At 41.8% G+C, this 22603-nt stretch overlaps 1 protein-coding gene across 3 annotated transcripts in view; it reads right to left on the minus strand.

The window, feature by feature from the left end:
- LOC114659262 (tripartite motif-containing protein 54-like) overlaps window positions 1-22603 on the minus strand; it is a 40877-nt gene that overhangs the window by 13378 nt on the left and 4896 nt on the right. For all 3 annotated transcript variants that reach the window (XM_051932920.1, XM_051932919.1, XM_028811651.2), the window contains exons 3-9: window positions 20887-21058; window positions 19764-19859; window positions 16380-16613; window positions 11044-11066; window positions 10564-10688; window positions 1300-1490; window positions 139-519 (exon numbers count right to left, since the gene is read on the minus strand). In XM_051932920.1, the coding sequence (XP_051788880.1) occupies window positions 139-519; window positions 1300-1490; window positions 10564-10688; window positions 11044-11066; window positions 16380-16613; window positions 19764-19859; window positions 20887-21058 (1222 nt within the window). The remainder of the gene's footprint in view (window positions 1-138; window positions 520-1299; window positions 1491-10563; window positions 10689-11043; window positions 11067-16379; window positions 16614-19763; window positions 19860-20886; window positions 21059-22603) is intronic.

The following is a 22603-nucleotide window of genomic DNA, read 5'->3' on the forward strand; positions in this document are numbered from 1 at the left end:
CTACTATAAATAAAATTTGTAACACTCTTCTCTGCTAATATGACAGAGTACACAAGATAATGAAGAAAGCAATCATAGATATGAGACATGGTTCAATGGTGATCAATACAGAGACAATATTGTTGCAGAATGACTAACCTGCGTATCTTCAGAAGGTACAACATCATGACCTTCCAGAGTTTCATGTGCAGGCTGGGACTCGGCAGCAACTGATACAAACCCATGGGCAGATTCCAAATCAGATATTGCTAAATTGGCATGGGGAGGATCACCAGAAGCAACTGGCATGAAATCAGGAGAGACCCAGGACTCCTTCCTGTCCTGGGGTGCAGCTGATGCGGTATTCACATCTGAACTTGCACCATCTTGGTTGTCACTTGTGAGCATTAGGCTTGGAGTTATTAACTGCCAGGAATTGGACTTGTACCAGTCAGGATAGAGTTTGGTATCTTCACTGGCTTCTGCCAAAAGTCCTTGAATTTCTAAGTCATTGCCATTCTGCTCCCCCTTCAGGTCAGCCTTCCAGGAGTAAAAGTTGGACAACATGTAAAAAATAATTTTAAAAATAATGTAAATATATTGACAGCATAAAGCAAGCAGAAAACAATGTAAAGTATCTCTCATGCCTGTGGCAGTAATCTTGAAAGAACTGACATACTACATTAGGATAATGTTTATTTTCACCATCAATTCTGAAAAACTATATGAGTTGTTAATAAAACCTGTTATGTTATGAAGAGCCATTTGGGAACCTCCACTAACTTTTGGAATGTGGGTGGAAAATCAGAATACGTGGTAAAAAAAAATCCATACAAACATGGGGGAATGTGCAAAATCCACAAAGGCAGCAACCAGGCTAGAATTCAAATCCAGTCTCCTCAAAGTGTTAAGCAGCAGTTTAAACCCTCATGCCAACCTGACTGCCAATACTTTGGTGGCATATCATTATATGAAACACTTGTAGCATGTCTCCTTGTAACTGTTATTTAATGTTTTTTCATTACGGTTGGTGAGACAGTCAAAGTTTGGTGATGACAAAACAAAACACAATAGTTAGAATATTTTTAACACATACATGACATCAATTATCCAGCAGAAAAGGAACGTATTTGCCTAAGCATCATATCAGTCTGAACTCAGGAATGTTTTATACACACAGGTGAATGGGAATTGACATCCTTCAGTATGTTAGTTTGATGGCCCCTTCTCATCAAAAAATATTCTTATAAACAAATTGAGAATAAAGGACTTCATAGTGTGGAAAAACTGGAGAAAAAAAAACAGCATTATAAGACAAACCTGCTGTGCAAGACCTCCACCCATGTTGGACGCCTCTGAATACGGACCCTTTACCACACTCAGCTCTTCAGTTTGGCCTTTGACCTCACTGGCTCCATCGCTCTGGTACAACTTTACCGTTGAGCTCTCTGTCTCCTCCGTTACGCAATGATCCGGTTCTTCTTCTGTCACTTCCTCTGTGTCATCATCATCTAGGAAGAAATTTGAAGCTAGAACAGCTCTGATTTACGCTCAGTAGCTACTGTCTAACAACATGCTGAATGCGTGTAACAGCACAGGGAGTAATCCACACAAAGTACTGTTCAACAACACTCTTTGAGACACAAAGAGTAAGGTCCTCTGCACAATAATTCAGAACAGCAAGGATAAATTAATTCAAAAGACTTGGGCAATCCCCCTCCTTTAACCGTCACCTTATCGTGGTGGAGGGGTTTGCGTGTCCCAATGATCCTAGGAGCTCTGTTGTCCGGGGCTTTATGCCCCTGGTAGGGCCACCCAAGGCAAACTGGTCCTAGGTGAGGGATGAGACAAAGAGCGGTTAAACAAACCTCCTATGAAGAAAAACAATTTTGGACGGCGTTTTCCCTTGCCCGGACGCGGGTCACCGGGGCCCCACTCTGGAGCCAGGCCTGGAGGTGGGGATCGATGGCGAGCGCCTGGTGGCCGGGCCTGCACCCATGGGGCTCGGCTGGGCACAGCCCGAAGAGGCAACGTGGGTCCCCCTTCCCATGGGCTCACCACCTATGGGAGGGGCCAAGGAGGTCGGGTGCAGTGTGAGTTGGGTGGTGGCCGAAGGCGGGGACCTTGGCAGTCCGATCCTCGGCTACAGAAACTGGCTCTTGGGACGTGGAATGTGACCTCTCTGAAGGGGAAGGAGCCTGAGCTAGTGCGCGAAGTTGAGAGGTTCCGGCTAGATATAGTCGGACTCACCTCGACGCACAGTTTGGACTCTGGAACCAATCTCCTTGAGAGGGGCTGGACTCTGTACCACTCTGGAGTTGCCCCCGGTGAGAGGCGCCGAGCTGGTGTGGGTATACTTATTGCCCCCTAACTTGGAGCCTGTACATTGGGGTTTACCCCGGTGGACGAGAGGGTGGCCTCCCTTCGCCTTCGGGTGGGGGGACGGGTCCTAACTGTTGTTTGTGCGTATGCACCGAACAGCAGTTCGGAGTACCCACCCTTTTTGGAGTCCCTGGAGGGGGTGCTAGAGGGCATACCTTCTGGGGACTCCCTCGTTCTGCTGGGAGACTTCAATGCTCACGTGGGCAATGACAGTGAGACCTGGAAGGGCGTGATTGGGAGGAATGGCCCCCCTGATCTGAACCCGAGCAGTGTTTTGTTATTGGACTTCTGTGCTCGTCACGGATTGTCCATAACGAACACCATGTTCAAGCATAGGGGTGTTCATATGTGCACTTGGCACCTGGACACCCTAGGCCTCAGTTCGATGATCGACTTTGTGGTCGTGTCGTCGGACTTGCGGCCACATGTCTTGGACACTTGGGTGAAGAGAGGGGCGGAGCTGTCAACTGATCACCACCTGGTGGTGAGTTGGCTTCGATGGTGGGGGAGGATGCCGGTCAGGCGTGGTAGGCCCAAACGTGTTGTGAGGGTCTGCTGGGAACGTCTGGCAGAGCCCCCTGTCAGAAGTAGCTTCAACTCCCACCTCCGGCAGAACTTCGACCACGTTCCAAGGGAGGTGGGGGACATTGAGTCTGAATGGGCCATGTTCCGTGCCTCTATTGTTGAGGCGGCTGACCGGAGCTGTGGCCGTAAGGTGGTCGGTGCCTGTCGTGGCGGCAATCCCCGAACCCGTTGGTGGACACCGGCGGTGAAGGATGCCGTCAAGCTGAAGAAGGAGTCCTACAGGACTCTTTTGTCCTGTGGGACCCCGGAGGCAGCTGATAGGTACCGGCAGGCCAAGCGGAATGCGGCTTTGGTGGTTGCCGAGGCAAAAACTCGGGCGTGGGAGGAGTTTGGGGAGGCCATGGAGAACGACTTTCGGACGGCTTCGAGGAGATTCTGGTCCACCGTCCGGCGTCTCAGGAAGGGGAAGCAGTGCAGTGTCAACACTGTATATGGTGGGGATGGTGCGCTGCTGACCTCGACTCAGGACGTTGTGGGTCGGTGGGGGGAATACTTCGAAGACCTCCTCAATCCCATTAACATGCCTTCCAATGAGGAAGCAGAGCCTGGGGACTCAGAGGTGGGCTCCCCCATCTCTGGGACTGAGGTCACCGAGGTGGTCAAAAAACTCCTTGGTGGCAGGGCCCCGGGGGTGGATGAGATACGCCCGGAGTTCCTCAAGGCTCTGGATGTTGTAGGACTGTCTTGGCTGACACGCCTCTGCAACATCGCATGGACATCAGGGACAGTGCCTCTGGATTGGCAGGTGGTCCCCCTCTTTAAGAAGGGGGATCGGAGGGTGTGTTCCAACTACAGAGGGATCACACTCCTCAGCCTCCCTGGAAAAGTCTATTCAGGGGTCCTGGAGAGGAGGGTCCGTCGGATAGTCGAACCTCGGATTCAGGAGGAACAGTGTGGTTTTCGTCCTGGTCGCGGAACAGTGGACCAGCTCTATACCCTTAGCAGGGTCCTGGAGGGTGCATGGGAGTTTGCCCAACCAGTCTACATGTGTTTTGTGGACTTGGAAAAGGCATTCGACTGTGTCCCTTGGGGAATCCTGTGGGGGGTACTCCGAGAGTATGGGGTACCGGCCCCCCTGATAAGGGCTGTTCAGTCCCTGTACGATTGGTGCCAGAGCTTGGTCCGCATTGCCGGCAGTAAGTCGAACCCGTTTCCAGTGAGAGTTGGACTCCGCCAGGGCTGCCCTTTGTCACCGATTCTGTTCATAACTTTTATGGACAGAATTTCTAGGCGCAGCCAGGGCGTTGAGGGGGTCTGGTTTGGTGGGCTCAGGATTGGGTCACTGCTTTTTGCAGATGATGTTGTCCTGTTTGCTTCATCAGGCCGTGATCTTCAGCTCTCTCTGGATCGGTTCGCAGCCGAGTGTGAAGCGGCTGGGATGAGAATCAGCACCTCCAAATCCGAGACCATGGTCCTCAGCCGGAAAAGGGTGGAGTGCCCTCTTAGGGTTGGTAGCGAGATCCTGCCCCAAGTGGAGGAGTTCAAGTATCTCGGGGTCTTGTTCACGAGTGAGGGAAGAATGGAGCGTGAGATCGACAGGCGGATCGGTGCGGCATCCGCAGTAATGCGGGCGCTGCATCGGTCTGTCGTGGTGAAAAAGGAGCTGAGCCGCAAGGCGAAGCTCTCAATTTACCAGTCGATTTATGTTCCTACCCTCACCTATGGTCATGAGCTATGGGTAGTGACCAAAAGAACGAGATCGCGAATACAAGCGGCTGAAATGAGTTTCCTCCACAGGGTGTCTGGGCTTTCCCTTAAAGATAGGGTGAGAAGCTCAGTCATCCGGGAGGGGCTCAGAGTAGAGCCGCTGCTCCTCCGCATCGAGAGGAGTCAGATGTGGTGGCTCGGGCATCTGATCAGGATGCCTCCTGGACGCCTCCCTGGTGAGGTGTTCCGGGCACGTTTAACCGGGAGGAGGCCCCGGGGAAGACCCAGGACACGCTGGAGGGACTATGTCTCTCGACTGGCCTGGGAACGCCTTGGGATTCTCCCCAAAGAGCTAGAAGAAGTGGCCGGGGAGAGGGAAGTCTGGGCATCTCTGCTCAAGCTGCTGCCCCCGCGACCCGACCTCGGATAAGCGGGAGACAATGGATGGATGGACTTGGGCAATCTGCAAAATTGGACACAGACATGAAGGAGGAACAGTAAGTGCAGACTGCTAAAGGGAACTGTGGCTTAAATTGTAGATAATGAACTTAAAGTGACAAGTTCTGAAAATGTTTTAGGGCAGTTAAATGTTCTCCTCTTCCAGGTGTGGCAGACAGCTGGGGCCCTTGCCTGGCCGGGACGCCTCTTCTTTATATGGTCCAGGGGAACAAGCAGGGACTGAACAGTACCTCCCCTGGGATGCTAGATGGCAGTCCCCCTGAGTGGCAGTGATGCCTCGGATTCCCACAGGGCTCCATTGGAGATGGAGTTCTCTACAACCCTGTTGGGATCTGGGAGTGCCGCCAGGGGGTGCTGCAGTGGTTCCTGAGCCCGTGTGGGTGGCTCTTCTGTTACACCCAGAGGTGCAACCGGAAATAGGTTGTCAAACACCTGGAGCACTTCCAGGTGGACTATAAAAGAAGCCAGCAGCCACCACTCCAGGAGCCAGAGTCGGGAGGAGGGAGACAAAACTTGCTGGAGAGGAGTGGAGGAGAAAGAAAAAGAAAGAGAAAGTTAAGGAATTGTGCATTGTGGTGTTGGTGCTTTGGGACTGTGTTGTGCCTGTGAGAAACGGGGAAGATGTTGCCCACAGGCAAAGAAAAAGAAAATAAAACATTTATTTGTTTTATCAGTGTGCCTCCTGCATCTGTCTGTGTCAGGTTGAGCGCTGGTATAGCGGCTTTGTCATACAGGCAAAGCCACTAAAACGTGTTAGACCACACTCAAAGAAAATCTAGAAAAAAATTAAAGGAAGCTCTGCTCCAACTCTTCATGTCTCTTTCTCTGTCTGCATGGAATTCTGGTCAAGGTGCTACAGAGTGAGTTGGAGTTATTGTCCACTGTTTAACCAACATCTGACCTTTGCTTGTAATTTCCTACTCAGACAGAGACTGTGAATGAGGAGTTTTATGTATAGACAGTAACAGGGACATACAGTACACCACCATTAATGAATGGGTACAACAATAAGGAGAGTATTCTGTGAACTAAACTGGACAGCAGACATGTGCATTCTAGTCAACATTGCAACAGTATTCACTGAGGATCTGCGGTGGGTTGGCACCCTGCCGAGGATTGTTTCCTGCCTTGTGCCCTGTGTTGGCTGGGATTGGCTCCGGCAGACCCCCGTGACCCTGTGTTCGGATTCAGCGGGTTGGAAAATGGATGGATGGATGGATTCACTGAGGATGTGGTTTGATGCCTTCCACAACCCCCTAGAATGCTATAGAACTAACATAAATGGAAGACAGTCCAACCAGCTGCCTCCCCAAAGCAGACTTAATCTCCAAGAAAAACCCAATTCCTTGCAACAGGGTGCAACAAAATTGAAGTAAAAGTGGATGCATAAAAATTAAATTAAACTTACATCAACTTTTTAAATAACGTGGAGAATAATTTCATCGTTGAACCCTAAAAGTGGACACAATGGATTTAAAACAAAACCCCATTACAAGAAGAGTTAGTCTCAAGGGTTTCAAATAATTTTGCAAGAACATCCAGACAACCAAGAAAGAAGCGAACACTATAAATTCATACCCACTTTATTTAAATAATTGTCGATCACCCTGACCCTTGAAACTATGAAAGAATAAAACTGAAGGATTAAAATGTGCATTCATTCATGCCACTTTAAACCCCTTTTTGACCAATCAAAGTGCAAAGTACTGGGTGATTCTAATGGATGGGGTCCCATGTATTACTGTCTTTTATAAGCTCCATTTTTTTCACCACCACTGTGAATACTGACATGTACCTGAACATTTTTGACTTATTTGTGAATGAACTGGATGACTGTGAGATCAGTGAGGGTTATTTCAAGCAAGATGGGGCAACCTGTCACACGTCAGCTCGCAGCATGTCACAAATTGAATCGTTTTTTAGCAATCGGGTCATTTCAAAGAGACTCTGACCACCTTGTTCCCCGGACCTGTCACCTCCAGGTTTCTTCCTTTGGGGAGCGCTGAAAGGAAAAGTGTACAAGAACAAGCCTCACACACTGTAACAATTACAGTGAAACAATGAACAGGAAATTGCTGCTGTCACCCCTACAATGCTTGCGGATACCTTTGCCAATATGGAGCGTTGTGTCGATCTGTGTTTGCAAGGAGAAGGCGACCATTTCCAACACCAAATGTGATTAGATCATTTACACGACTGCCAAGGTATGCACTGTATTTATTTCATTACTTTCGCTTTATTACTATGGGAGTAACACATCATAACTCGAGGCCCAGCTCATTAGAATCTCCCTGTATGAGTAAAGTAAATGTAAAGGGCTGCACATTAAAAGTAACTTATATTTGTCAAATAAAGCTGAAGGTACCCACTGTAGCCAACATGTAAAAGTGAAAAATACTATGAAATTGAAATGAAATCACACCTTTGCAAAATTTCCCACATGATGCTTCCTACTTTCTTGAATTTCTACCTCCTGTGTACTTTTCCTTTGGATTCATACACAGAGACCTCCCCTATCTACATGTGAACATGGTGGATTCTATTCTACAGTATGAGTCAAGGCCCGTCTCTGAAATGAAGATAGATAGATAGATAGATAGATAGATAGATAGATAGATAGATAGATAGATAGATAGATAGATAGATAGATAGATAGATAGATAGATAGATAGATAGATAGATAGATAGATAGATAGATAGAATAACTTTTGGGTAACATACCATTCATTTTAAAGAAATAGAATAAAGGGTTAATAAATGTCAGAAACCTGTTCAGGCATATCAGGAAACCAGAGAATGGCCAAGTGAATAATAATGACTAAAAGATGTAATACACAAAATGTGCTAAAAGATGACTTAAGAGATTATCAGATGTCCTGTAAGCAAGACTGGACAGTTGTCACATACACAGAAATTTCAAGGATAATAGCCGAAAAGATAAAGATAGAGGAAGAATAAGAATACAGTGGAACCTCGGTTTGCGAGCATAATTCGCTCCGGAAACGTGCTCGTAGTCCAAAGCACTCGTATATCAAAGTGAATTTCCCCATAAGAAATAATGGAAACTCAGATGATTTGTTTCACAACCCAAAACTACAGTAATCCCTAGCTATATCGCGCTTCGCCTTTCGCGGCTTCACTCCATCGCAGATTTTATATGTAAGCATATTTAAATATATATCACGGATTTTTTGCTGGCTCGCGGATTTCTGCGGACAATGGATCTTTTAATTTCTGGTACATGCTTCCTCAGTTGGTTTGCCCAGTTGATTTCATACAAGGGACGCTATTGGCAGATGGCTGAGAAGCTACCCAACTTACTTTTCTCCGTCTCTCTCTTGCGTAGGGGGATTGAGCAGGGGGGCTGTTCGCAAACCTAGACGATACGGACGCTCGTCTAAAAATGCTGAAAGATTATCTTCACGTTGCTACCTTCTGTGCAAGCTGCTTCCTGAAGCGACATGCTGCACAGTGCTTCGCATACTTAAAAGCTTGAAGGGCACGTATTGATTTGTGCTTGTTTGTTTTTCTCTGGCTCTCTATCTCTCTCTCTCTCTCTGCTCCTGACGGAGGGGGTGTGAGCTGCCGCCTTCAACAGCTTTGTGCCGCGGTGCTTCGCATACTTAAAAGCTAAACAGCCCTATTGATTTGTTTGCTTTTTTTCTCTATCTCTCTGACATCTGCTCCTGACTTGAAGAGGAAGATATGTTTGCATTCTTTTAATTGTGAGACGGAACTGTCATCTCTGTCTTGTCATGGAGCACAGTTTAAACTTTTGAAAAAGAGACAAATGTTTGTTTGCAGTGTTTGAATAACGTTCCTGTCTCTCTACAACCTCCTGTGTTTCTGCGCAAATCTGTGACCCAAGCATGACAATATAAAAATAACCATATAAACATATGGTTTCTACTTCGCGGATGGCTCTGGAACGCAACCCCCGCGATGGAGGAGGGATTACTGTATTCATATAAAAATGATTAATACAAAATATAAAGTAAAAATACATAAAACAAATTAACCTGCACTTTACCTTTGAAAAGAATCACGGCTGGTGTGAGTGAGTTTCTAAACTCTTGTGGGATTGCACCCAATGGGACGACACGCGGAAGAGCGTCCCAAAGCAATCACAGTCTCCCAGCGCTGTAGCAGTTCGCCGTAAAAGCGAATCCAAAAAGATCACGGACATGCTATAAGCGCCTGCCGTCGATGGGTGATACAAGGAACAATGAACATTATAAATGTGCAGGGCCCTGCCTGACTGCTGTGTCTGTGTTTAAATAACTGCGCTGTTGCTGTTTCAAGCTGAATAAAGCTGGAGTTGCTAAAGTACTGAGACTCATCTTCATGTTTTAGGGTGCAAGACGGGGACTTGCACGCCACAGCGCGCGCGCGCAAGCACACACACACACACACACACACACACACACACACACACAGTCACAATGCTAATGCTGTAGTAAACAGTATACGCTCGTACGGATGTTGACTATATGAGTGAGGCACGCCAACTCAGATGGAGAATAGGAGACGATTGCCCACAATCCCGCAGCGAGAGAGAGAAGAACCATCAGCTCAGTTGTGATCACATGACGCTCAGCAGACAAAGCGTATACATACTACTTGTAATGCATTTATCAAGTCAAAATTTATTAAAAATTTTTGCTCGTCTTGCAAAACACTCATAAACCAAGTTACTTGCAAACCGAGGTTCCACTATATAATAAAACAGACTTTTATTCTATATGTTATTTGGGTGTAAAGCAATGAACCAACTAGAGTAAACATATGCATCGATTGACATTGTACCTCTACCCTCTGTTTCTTTGATCATTCTGACCATGCTGTACCAGAGTGCTGTGATGAGTGCTCCCTCTTCAGCATGGTGCTACAAGAGTAATACATGACGTAGATGGACACGCTTTCCTCCTACCTGATGACTGACTCAAAAAGGTTTTATCAGACTTGTCCTTTCTTTAATTTGTCGATTTCTACCATGATAGATAGATAGATAGATAGATAGATAGATAGATAGATAGATAGATAGATAGATAGATAGATAGATAGATAGATAGATAGATAGTACTTTATCGGTCCCCAAGGGGAAATACAAATTTTATTCATTACAATGATGTCTAGTAAGAAACATGACCAACCAAAAGTTTAATTACCATGCCCTGGCCCTTCCACATTTGCTGGGATGGCAGCACTGTTGTTTAAGCCTCCTTGGTTGGCGGTTGATAGCTCAGTACGTACCGAAACGCAGAGTGGATAAGATCTTAGACTTGTATTGAGAGATTTAAAGACCGAAGTGGAAACATCCAGTTTATATCCAGGACTGTGACATGAACCAAACCTTAGTATTCCCTTATTAAGCATGTGTAGTGAGTGGTTTTGTTTTTATTCATTTTATATTATTCCATTCATAAAGGACCACAGACTAATCAGCTTTACGTTGATTAGTGTTGAGAAGACTCTGAATAAATGTTAATTTTGCATGACACATTAACTTACTTTTTACAAAATCAAGCTGATACAGAATTCTCTCCTCAGCATTAAAGTCCACTTTGTAGTGATCCATGTTTTCAAAGCCCTGCTCCAGCTCTTCCACAGTTAAGTCTTGTGTGGCCTCAGCGATTCTGAGAACAGTAGACAGCACGACATGAATCACATAAGATGTAAACAGCCAAAAGTTGGCGCTAAAGGGAGATGGAAAATCGGCAACAGAAGATGATCCAAATGTGTGTATTTACAGTACAGACAAACCAGATGAACTGGAGGTGGGAAATGGATCTTGGACTCTCATTAAAATAAACAATATTTGCAGGATGTGACATTTTCATGATTTCACACAAATCTGCTAGAAATTAGAAAAAACATCTCCTGTGTGTAGTAAATATTTTCTGTACAATATTGATATCTCAGCAAGAAAAAACAACAGCTGTCCAAGCAGCACAACAAAATCTAAATTCAACAAATGCATCTCTTACTTACTTGTGAATCAAACTTCTTGCATTCTGAAAAAGAACAGAAATATCATCACAATAAATACACATCCAGACGATAACATGAAATATCCACAGGTGTCAGATGGTGCATGCTGTGCAGAAATCCTTGGGCACCACCAAGAGTGTGAAGTTAGAATTCTAAAAAAGAATTTTGGGAGTTTTGTTAGTGATGTAAGAATTCTCCCACACAATGTCCCTCACAAAGATACAATGCATTTCAGCTGCTTGATGGAGTCTGGGGGGACTGGGGTCCTCACATGCAGATCACAGCATACTTCTCTACTGGTCCAGCAAGCGCACAGTCATAAAAGTCCTGCTTGACATACACCTTTAACAAAAAACTAGTGTTCTGTCATTTTTTATTTTAGAACTCCACAATATGCCAATTTCAGTATTTTATTTTGTAGTTTTAAACTGTTTATTTCTCATACAATGTTAGATATTATTTCTCTATATTATGTGTCCTGGCTGAGTCATGAGAACTGAGGAGTCTTGCAGTATGGAGGAGTGGTGGCAGAATGGCACTGATTTCATGACGTGCGTGGAGCTGGAAGGTCAACACCTCCAAAGTGTCAGAGTTTTGTGTATCATTTCTAGTTTATTATTATTAACTTACATTTTATTATTATTTTCATGCTGTTATCTAGCCACCAGTTTTTACTTTTTAATGGGCACAGCCATTTTGTAAATTGCTTTCATGTCTGCCACCATATTGTTCATTGCAATGACATTTTAAGAATATAATGACCATCTTGTACAATTCTGAACATGAATTAGGTTATCATTTGGTTTTAGTGAATTGGTTCTTCTTGTTTTCAGTGTACTAAGCCACTGCCTGTTAGCATTACTGCTGTGACTCACCCTTGTTATGTTTTTCTTTGCATTTCTCATTTTCATCTGCTCCCTAACCACCATCTTGTTCACATTTTTTTTTATTTACCCTGGTCCCTTACCTACAATTGTGCTCAGGGTCTTCTGGGTGGACCTACTTAAGGATTGGAACTCACATTTGTTGCAATCATAAGGGCTGCAGTTACTTGAGAATTCTATGAAAGACCCCAGCCTGCCACTAGAAGCCTTGTGTTCTTATTATCAATCTTAGCTGTGTGTTCTTTGGCGTCTTTTATGCTCTTTCCTTTGGTGAAAACTCTGAGATTTTTAGCTTTGAATGTCTCAGATTTTGGTTATATTACTTGCTCTTTTAGAACTTCTTGTGTGTGTTCTGGTGTTTACTATTTTCTTGTTTTAGTTAATTTATTTCTGTGCTTTTGTTTATTATATTCATAAGAATTATTTATGGAATTAAGACAGGAAAAAGACCAACTGAACAAACTTTGCCAGTAAGGGGAGGAGTCTCGGCACAAAACAGAAGTGATAAATACAGAAATGGTAGGAAAAGAAAACCAAGCACTTTTTTAGAATATAATAGACTTCCACGAGGACAGGTGAAGAGGAAAAAAAACACAGCCTACCTTACTACGGCTAAGGTGCAGTGTTCTAATATTTTTTGGATTTCTTGGATGGGGCTTCACCTGCGTAAACCCTACCAGTAGAGCAAACTGTTTTCAATTCTTTACTTTCTGGAAGGATGTCATCACACTGCCTAGACTTTTTTCGCTATTCCAGTCAACACTTTTCAAATAATTGTACTTATCTGCGGAGTGATCAGTCTTGTTTGTTTTTGTCACGGTGTGCTTTACTTATGTGGTCTTTTGTACATGTCAAGTATTAGCGAGGGCATCACTTGATGGGTATTTGTTGTACTGCGTGTTATTTAATTTTCATTGTTGTAACTCAAATATATAGCATTCATTTTTTTGGCACTTGCAAAGTGTATGGTATGGTCTGTAGGGTGTGAGGTCAGTAGAAGAGTAATGTTGGTTACCTGTTCTCTTTATGATATATTTTAATTTATAATAATATCGCCAGGGGATTGGTACAATACTTTACTTTCCCCATGCAGTTTGTAGTGAAAAATTTTAATCTCATGTTTTTGAGGAGAATGGACATAACAAAGTTTCTGATAGAACAAGACTCAGTGGTAACCAGTGCTGGACAACAGCAAATAACAGAAAAACTCCCTTGAAAAAAATCTCATGTTACTCGTGTTGCATAATCCACATCAAGTCAACCAGTGGTATGCTCACAGCAGGCAAAACACATGCACTTTTTGGTAATATATGGTCAAATAAACAACTCCAGAAAATAACAGTAGTTCACTAACAAAAAGCCGATCACACGAGATTGAGTCTTCTTTAAGCATTTCATTTGTAAGGATATTTTTGTTGGTTTGCCCTCACCATTTTAGGACTATTTGTAATACTGCTTCTCCCTGAGTTTCCTGTAAGGAGATGTCAATCTCTGTAGTGACTTCAACTAAAAATAAATTAATTTGGACCAGCTTTTTTTCCAAATGTTCTCAGAGTACTAAGCCAATTGGCTAATTAATAAATGCCATCTTACAATGTTAACTTTTCTTTATTTAATAAACCATACATTTAAGGTATCAATACTTGTATAGATAAAGACAAGTGTGCCAAGCCATTTCAAAGATGTCTTCTTTGCTTGGCTCCCCGTCTTAACATTACTGAACACTTTAATGAGTTATAACAGGCTGTTTGATTTTTGACTAGATATAGATAGATAGATAGATAGATAGATAGATAGATAGATAGATAGATAGATAGATAGATAGATAGATAGATAGATAGATAGATAGATAGATAGATAGATAGACTTTATTATTCCCAAGGGGAAATTCACATACTCCAGCAGCACCTTACTGATACAAAAAAACAATATTAAATTAAAGATTGATAACAATGCAGGTAAAAAACAGACAATAACTTTGTATAATGTTAACGTTTACCCCCCCCCCTCCCCCCGGGTGGAATTGACGAGTCGCATAGTTTGGGGGAGGAACGATCTCCTCAGTCTGTCAGTGGAGCAGGACAGTGACAGCAGTCTGTCGCTGAAGCTGCTCTTCTGTCTAGAGATGACACTATTTAGTGGATGCAGTGGATTTTCCATAATTGATAGGAGCCTGCTGAGCGCCCGTCGCTCTGCCACAGATGTCAAACTGTCCAGCTCCATGCCAACAATAGAGCCTGCCTTCCTCACCAGTTTGTCCAGGCGTGAGGCGTCTTTCTTCTTAATGCTGCCTCCCCAGCACACCACCGCGTAGAAGAGGGCGCTCGCCACAACCGTCTGATAGAACATCTGCAGCATCTTATTGCAGATGTTGAAGGACGCCAGCCTTCTAAGGAAGTATAACCGGCTCTGTCCTTTCTTACACAGAGCATCAGTATTGGCAGTCCAGTCTAATTTATCATCCAGCTGCACTCCCAGGTATTTATAGGTCTGCACCATCTGCACACAGTCACCTCTGAATATAATATAATATACTTTTTTAATCCCTGAGGGGTAACTGTCTTTTGGCATGACTTTTGGGCGTCAGAACACAGGTTCAGCCTTTGGAGGAGCAAATTTTAGGTTAAGGGCCTTTGCTGAAGCGCCCAACAGCGTAGAGTAGAGTTTGCAGACATCTGTGTTATGTATTTTAACTGATTGTTTTACTAAAGGCACCAGAAGGAGCTGACATATTGCATGTTGGTAAGATGTGACAGACCTACATTTTTGGGGCCCTGAAGGTTGAACTGTTATGGGGTCCATTCTCCCCCATATATTTAGAATGAAACAGCCTTAATGTGAATGTTTTTCAATTATGGCTAGCCTACATGATATTTTCATAAATATTTCATTTTTATTTTAACTATTATTTTGTATTGAATTAGAACATATTATTATTTAATATTGTTATTAAAAAAACCTTCTCATACAGTAGACACCCAGACTTTTTAAGCAATGTGGACTAAAGTCACTTCTGGCTCCCCTCCAGGATTAAAGTCCCTGAAGCTTGAGCTTCATTAGTTTCATAGTAGATCCACTCCTGTTGGTAGCTCATGCAAGGAAGAAGTTCCCTGTACTCTGTGCATGTAACAATACAACTACTAATAATATGAAACCTAATAACTAACATGTCACATATCCAGTTGCATGCAGAGTCCTATCTTCAGTTCAAAAAGTGACTCCCATGAGGCTTTAGTTTCCTGTTTATGACATCAGCTGATCATTCTGCAAGTATATACTTAACACTCTTTTAGCAAATGCATTTTGCACATTTTGTCTATACAGCTGGAAGACTTGCGAATTATGTTACACGAGTAACAGGAGATTTTGTTTTTCTTTTTTCCATGAACTTTTTTCACATTGTTTACCACTGTACATTACATCCTCATTAGTCATTATTTGCTTCTATTATAATATTTTTTTCACTCCATTCTGCATGAAAACATTAGATTAAAAGTATTTAAACTATATGGGCTAAGTAACATATTATTTTTTTAGAAGGAGTATTCATTTAAATAGCAGAAACCCACTAATGTCACATGACCTGATCTCCAGTCGATTCGTGTCAGCAATGGGCTTAATGCTAACCACAGCAACACACAAAATGATGGAGCCCAAAATGGTGACTAGAAGGACAAGGAAAATAACTAAGAAAAAATAATCAAAGCCATAAAAAGAGCGCAGAAATGACAAACACACATGGAAAAGCCCATAATTTCATAACGCTTGAACATGCCTAAGGGCAAATCTCAACGGCTCAATAGGTTGTCATTATTTTGAGTTGAAATAAAATTTAACCATAGGCTGTAAGACATGAAGAGTGTCCAAAATAAAGATAAAAACATTATTAATCATCTAGCTTATAATACTACTGGGTTTCACGGACATAGCACAGAAGTCACCAATTGTTGAAACAGCTAAATTAAATTCCATCCATCCATTTCCTAACCCTCTTATTTAATCCAGGATTGCATGAGCCAGTGTTCTTTCTGACACAATAGGGGACAAGGCAGGAACCAGGCATTGATGGGCTGCTTCTCTTTCACAGGTCCCACTCACACAAAGCATCCACTAAGCCAGTTTAAAGCTGACAGTTAACTTAACACGCTTGTCTTTAGGATTTGGGAGAAAAACAGAAAGAAAGAAACAAACAAAATCTTGCATAGGCCTGTGGAGATCATTAGAACTGAATATGAGTAGTGCCCAGGCCACGATTTAATCCTCAGATTTAGTGGCTTTCAGGCAGCAGGGGTTAATCATTGTGCCACCATGGCATCGCCTCAGAAATATAAGACATAAAATTCTACTCTGTAAATGCTCACATTATTTAACAAATGAAAAGCTCCTATTGTTGTTTGCCTCCAATTCCTTTCCAGTGTTAAACTTACAAGGATAAATACTCTAAAACTCTACCTGCAGGAAAACAGCCATCTGCGACTCTTCCATTGACTGCAAGGCCGTCTCCACCAGCTTGGAAGTGGTGGCAATATGTGTGGCATAGGACTGCATCCAGCTACCCGTCTTGCTGGTCTTCTCCTCCTGCTCATATGTGATTCTCTGCATCATGATTTTCTTCCTCTCCTCCAGAATTGCATACATTCGGTCAAATTTCTCACTCAGCAGCTGCTTTTGGGTTTTGCAGTTTTCCTGTAGTAGAAGATCATGACAGTGGATGTGATCTACAAGAAAGACTCTGAGGCCAGTGCAGAATGTAGGTGGAGAGTACAGCACCTTGAAGTCATGCAGTGGATCAGGGCATAAAATGCTGAGCTTGTTCAAATCTTTAATGTTTTTATCTAATGACCAACAGACTCCTTGGGAGCCCTCGGCTTTCTGATTTTCCTATTTCTGTGTTTTATGTAGAGTTCTTGATTTTTTAATTTTCTTGGTTCTACAATTTGCTCAAAATGTGACGTTGAGAATTGGTAAAACGTGAACATGGACATTTGCGCCTTTCTTGAGTAAATGTAGGGGAATGTGATTTTATTATATTATGAGGGAAAATCAAAAAGTAATACGCTAAGTGGGATTCCTCCACTTATTTAGTCCCTCACATAGAAAGACCATAGAAAGAAAAGTTACAGACTTTGTAAGTTACATTCATCCATCAGTTGCCCTGTCAACAGACACCCACACAAATGGTAGTTGTGATGTCAGATGTACAGTTAATTATTTCTTAAACTTTGAACCTGTGAGCACAACAATGTTTTATTTTAATTTTACATTGGTACTTATTCTCACACCACTCTCCCAGCTTCTCTTCTGCCTGACCCTTCCTCTGGAAGGAATTTGACTCCAGGCAAGCCCGGGTGTCTCAGGGTACCTGTGATCTGAGAGAGCTTTTCTGAAACTGTGCATTGGGTTTAACGGGTGAACAGCATCATGTAAGACAAGGTCCAGATGTGTATCCTTCATATATATATTGTAGCAGTAGGGGGCATTATTGCTCCCTTGAACCCTCAGGTACCACACCAAACACCAGGTAAAAGTATAACTTTTCTTATTTTTATTATAAATACGTGCACTAAGCACCCTCCACTCCACACTACTCATACAACACTCAATAATCAATGCACGATACTCAATACTCAATCCTCCTCTCCCAGACACTTAGCCACCCTTCCTCCCAGCTCAGCTCAGTGTCTGGGCTTTCCCACAGTCTTTTTATATCCCCTGACCCGGAAGTGGTTCCAACCCTACAGTCCATGATTTGCTATCACTTCCGGGTCAGGTAAAAAGTCCTTTTCTTCATCCCGGAAGCACGTCGTTCCTTCCGGTCATGTGATCAGGACGCACTTCCGGGTTATAGGGCACGTAACACTCTGCAAGCCTCCCTACAGTGGCTCCTGGTGGTCCCCATGGTATCCAGCAGGGCTGTTTATAAAAACTACAAGGTCCATAAGGCCCTGCTGAAATTTGGGGAACTTCCATGCTGCTGGGAGGGCTCTATCTGGCAGCCTGGAGGTGTGGGCCAGAATATTTGGCTGGCCATCCATCACAATATATATATATATATATAAATATATATACACACACAATTTGAAGAGTGCTTCAATTTTAACATTTCACCGTAATGGAGTGGTGCTCCTCTCCAGATTGGTTTTTGACTTGTGTCTGGTGATGTGTTTAACTTTATCTGTTATAACAGTAGAACCTCAGAGGTTTCGTTTCTCCAGAAATGCTACTGCCTGCGGTTTTAGTATTCTTCTCCCCCGTTATCAGCTAGCCATCTCTCAGTTATAAGACCATTCTAACTACATGCAGTTCTGGACCTACATTTTTGGGGCCTTGAACGATCGTCAAGGTCTGGGTAACAACTGTTATCTTCTTCAGTGGGGTTGATCCACAACAGATTACCACATATTTTTAATAAATTTAATCACAGATTTTGATTAAAACGGCCGTACTGGATTATCACTGGTGTGAATAAAACAATTCCAATACCTTATAGTTTTGAAGTTATGGGAGGAGGAAAATTAGGGGAATGTTACATACATGCATGATGCATCATAGAAAGATGAAATAAAACATGGGAACTGCTGCGATCAAATCAATATAATCTTTTATGTTAGACACCTATGAAAATGTATACTGCATGAGACACATTTTACAAAAAACTCTTCTTTCTATATTTTTCTAGCAACTTATTCACCATAAAAAGGGTTGAAATCAACGAAATATATTTTCATTTTTTCAATTACGGCTAGCCTAAAATCAATAATTTTAATAAAAAAATAAATCTCTGTCATAGTGTTTTAAATTATTTATAATTATTTGATGTTAAATATATTTAGAATGCAACATCCTTAATCTGAACTTTTTTTTCATTTGCAGCTAGCCTACAAGATACTTTAATTAACCTTTTAACAATTATTTTGCATTGAATTACACTATATCGTTAATCTCATTTTTTTAAAAACTCTTTTCTTACAGTAAACACTCAAAGTTTTAAAGCAATGTCACTTGTGGGGCCCTTCCAGGATTAGAAGCCCTGAATCTTAAGCTTCATTACTTTCATAGGCGATCAGCCCCGGACTACTTGGTCATGATTTTTAGATTGAAATTTTCCCCATTTTATCTGTCTGTTCAATCTCATTTGTGCGGTCATGTATACAACTGATGTATGCTTTAATTATTTTGTCATCATATTATAGGTGAAAACTGTTGCAAGCGCTCTAAGCCTCTGCACAGTGCCAAAATGAACTGAATTGCCACTACCAGGATAGGCTCCAGTGACCTTGGCCATGTTGTGAACTTAGCTAGCCCAGTAAATTTATATATGTGTGTATGTTTTAAATTACAAGATAGGCTCAGCCAACCCAACCTGTGCAGTGTGCCAAGTTGCTCTAGTACTCAGTCCTGTATCACTGTCATTTGGGTTGGGCACATTGTTGGTCGTTTAACAACAAATTCAATTCTAAAACTGTAAACTCGTGGTCTAACCCAGAAACAGTTAAAAATGTGGTATTGGAGTGCATTCACTGAAAGTATACATATCTGTTAATAGAACTTAAGCTAATGGAGACTTTTCATCCAAGTGTTGCATGCTGCTTCTCTACTGCCTCCATAACATATGATACAAATATGGCATAAAGCATCAATAAATGACTTAGCATACTGTCTGACTTCTCCATCTAAGAAAGTTTAAGCAAAATATGATTACTCAGGGAATCCTTATCACTTCATTATCAGAATAACTTTTTGTTATAAAACCTCATATACGTAGTACAGTATAATGCAACAGACTATTTAGTTGAAAGATAAAAAGCTGTACTGACCATTTTAATGTGGTCATACCTCTATATTTTTATTGGTTCCCTCAAGGCGATGTATAAAAGCTTGAACTCTGTCGTTTGCACTTACAAGAGCAGCAATCCCATCGCTGAGTTCCGACTGTGAAAAGAAAACCGACAAATTAGCATTTTTAGTTATAAAACATGGAACTCTTCAAACTAAGAGATATTTTTTCTGGAAAGCAGCTTGAGGTGTGTAGAGTATCAGAACAATTATGTTTCAATGTGTCATCTCCTTGTGAGATCTATCATTACTACCGCTATGACACTTCAGGTTATAAAAGTGCTTGGTGACACCGTTGGGTGTGGAGACCATTTTCAAGAAAGAGCGAAAGAGACAAAATACTATTCTAAATGGGTCTTGTATTGTGACAACGGTATATTAATCACTTTAGAATATTACTGTATGAAGCATTGTGTCCTGCAATAGTAATTATAACCTTCACAATAAAATTTATTTACTTATCAATTGGTTGATCAATCAACTAATTGTTTGATTGATTGGTTGATTGATTGGTTGGCAGTATTATATGACCTGCGAGTCTGTATTGTTGTTTTTGTGTTTCACTGAATCTGAATTTCCACATGGGATTAATAAAGTTTATTTAATCTAATTTAATCTAAAAGCTGTAATGGTGACTGTTTCATTGAACAACTGAAATGGAAAAAGGAGAGTGCAGGTTGAGAAAACAGATGGATGGATATAATATTAATGGAATAGCAGATTTGTTTCTTTATGCCTTCCATCTTTTCTGTTTACTCATTTATTCAATTTAGGGTTATATTGAAATAAAGTCTATTGTGGCAACAATCTTTTTATATTTTCACATGGATTTCTTGTATTATGTAAGCTTGCATGGTGGCAAAGAAGTTAGTGCCACTGCATCACAGCTCCAGAGCCCCGAGTTCAAAACAAGTATTTTCTCGGTCTGTCTGTAATGTGTTTGTTCTCCTTGTGCCGGTGCTTTCTCTGGGCACTTGAGATTCTTCCCACATGCCAGAGATGTATACATTATCTTAATTTGGCAACTTTATACTGGCACATTAGAAGCAATTAGAAGAGCAGATACAGGCTAATTCATTTCTCTATTTCTTCAGACATATACTGACATCTAAACAAGTCTTACCTTCTGTTCCTTGTAGACATCTGGCAGAGGGGCAACCTCACATTCTTTGTGGGAGCCAAACACTTTGCAGAGTGAACAAGTTGGCACTGAGCATGAAATGCAGTAGATGTTCACCTTCTCATCCTCATGCTCTTCACAAGTGGGCTGGCCTGGTTTTGGCAGTGGGCGTGTGCTGAACCGCACATCATTATTAAAGAAAATTAGAGGGAAAAAAACATAACATAAATTTTTGTCACGATGTTTGGCTTTTGATATCTCATGGTTGGTTAACTGCAATTCTCTTTTTTCTTGTAATATTAACAGATCGCAAATGGGTTTAAAAGAGGGCCATGCTGGAGACAATTAACAAATGTGATTCTCCCAACTCAAATTTACTCGAATATACTTAGTCACAAAAGTTTAAATTGCAGTCCTCATAACTACCTGTCATAATTACTAGTCACATATCAACAGGAAACATAACACTTTTATATTAATCTATGTTTGTCATGAACTGTTCTGGACCTAAAGGCAGCTTTAAGGTCAGACTTCATGTGCTGATCGAGACCAATTGGTGTATTTCCATGACCTCATATTTTGTGGTTCCCTCAAAGGTATAATTTTCTTCAATATGTCTGTTTGGTTGCATCATAGTCAAGCCAAGTGGCTTTAATGTCATATCATCCATACACTGTATTGCAGCATACAGTGGCACAAAATAATGCTCCCCAGGTCTGTGTTGCATCATACACATAAACACAGGGCAAGTGCAAGACAGGTAAAAAGCTATATTATACAATAAATAAATAAATAAACAAAAGGTAAATGAAAAGATAATAATAATTTGAAATAGATATGACATCTTGCCTGAAGAAGGGGCCTTAGTTGCCTCGAAAGCTTGCATATTGTAATCTTTTAAGTTAGCTAATAAAAGGTGTCGTTTTGCTTGACTTTTCACTAAATAGATATTAATAAATTTAAAATAAATAACAACAACAACAGTAGTAACAGCAGTAACAATTGTACTGAATATAAATTCCCTACTAGGGGCAGATCTGAGGACGGGGGTTAGGCCAGATTTCAAAGTCTGCTCAGCCAAGGACTAGAAGCTGTCGCAGAACCTTTCAGAACTGGTTTGGAGGCTGCAGTACCTTCTGCCAGGATGAAAGTGGGACAAAGAGACTGTTGGGATGGGTGGGAGTGGCCCTTCACAACGCTTTGTGGATACAACGCCTTCAAATGTGTGAGGCTAGACAAAAGTAATAGAATTCTCTAATTTGTGTGTGGAAAGATCCACTTTTTGCTGTTTAAAGAAGTAACAAAAATGATAAAGTTTTTGTGATAAAAATAATAATTAAGATTCTGATTCTCAATCCTTTGCATGTCACCCTCTCTGTGGCTTTGAAAATTGTTAGTTCAGCTAAATTTTTCAGATTATTTTGATGGATCCTTTTAGTTCTATTGTATATTGAATAATTATTGTTAGCACCCTGTTTTGCTCCTTCGCTGTTGCCTAACTTTTAGGCTTACCAAACATAAGAGCACATTAACTGGTGTTATATGGGTTTTGGGACAAACATTGTTTTCCAATACTAATTTTAATCATACTGCTGCAGCTGGAAAGCAAGGGAATTTGCTGACTTTTAAAAGAGCTTTGAAAATATGATGCTTGAAATAAACAGTTTGTAGAGAAGTAAACAAAGGTATGTAGACAGGACATGGAAAAATGTGTAGGAGC

This window comes from Erpetoichthys calabaricus, chromosome 10 (assembly GCF_900747795.2).
Source record: "Erpetoichthys calabaricus chromosome 10, fErpCal1.3, whole genome shotgun sequence".
Classification (NCBI taxonomy): Eukaryota; Metazoa; Chordata; class Cladistia; order Polypteriformes; family Polypteridae; genus Erpetoichthys; species Erpetoichthys calabaricus.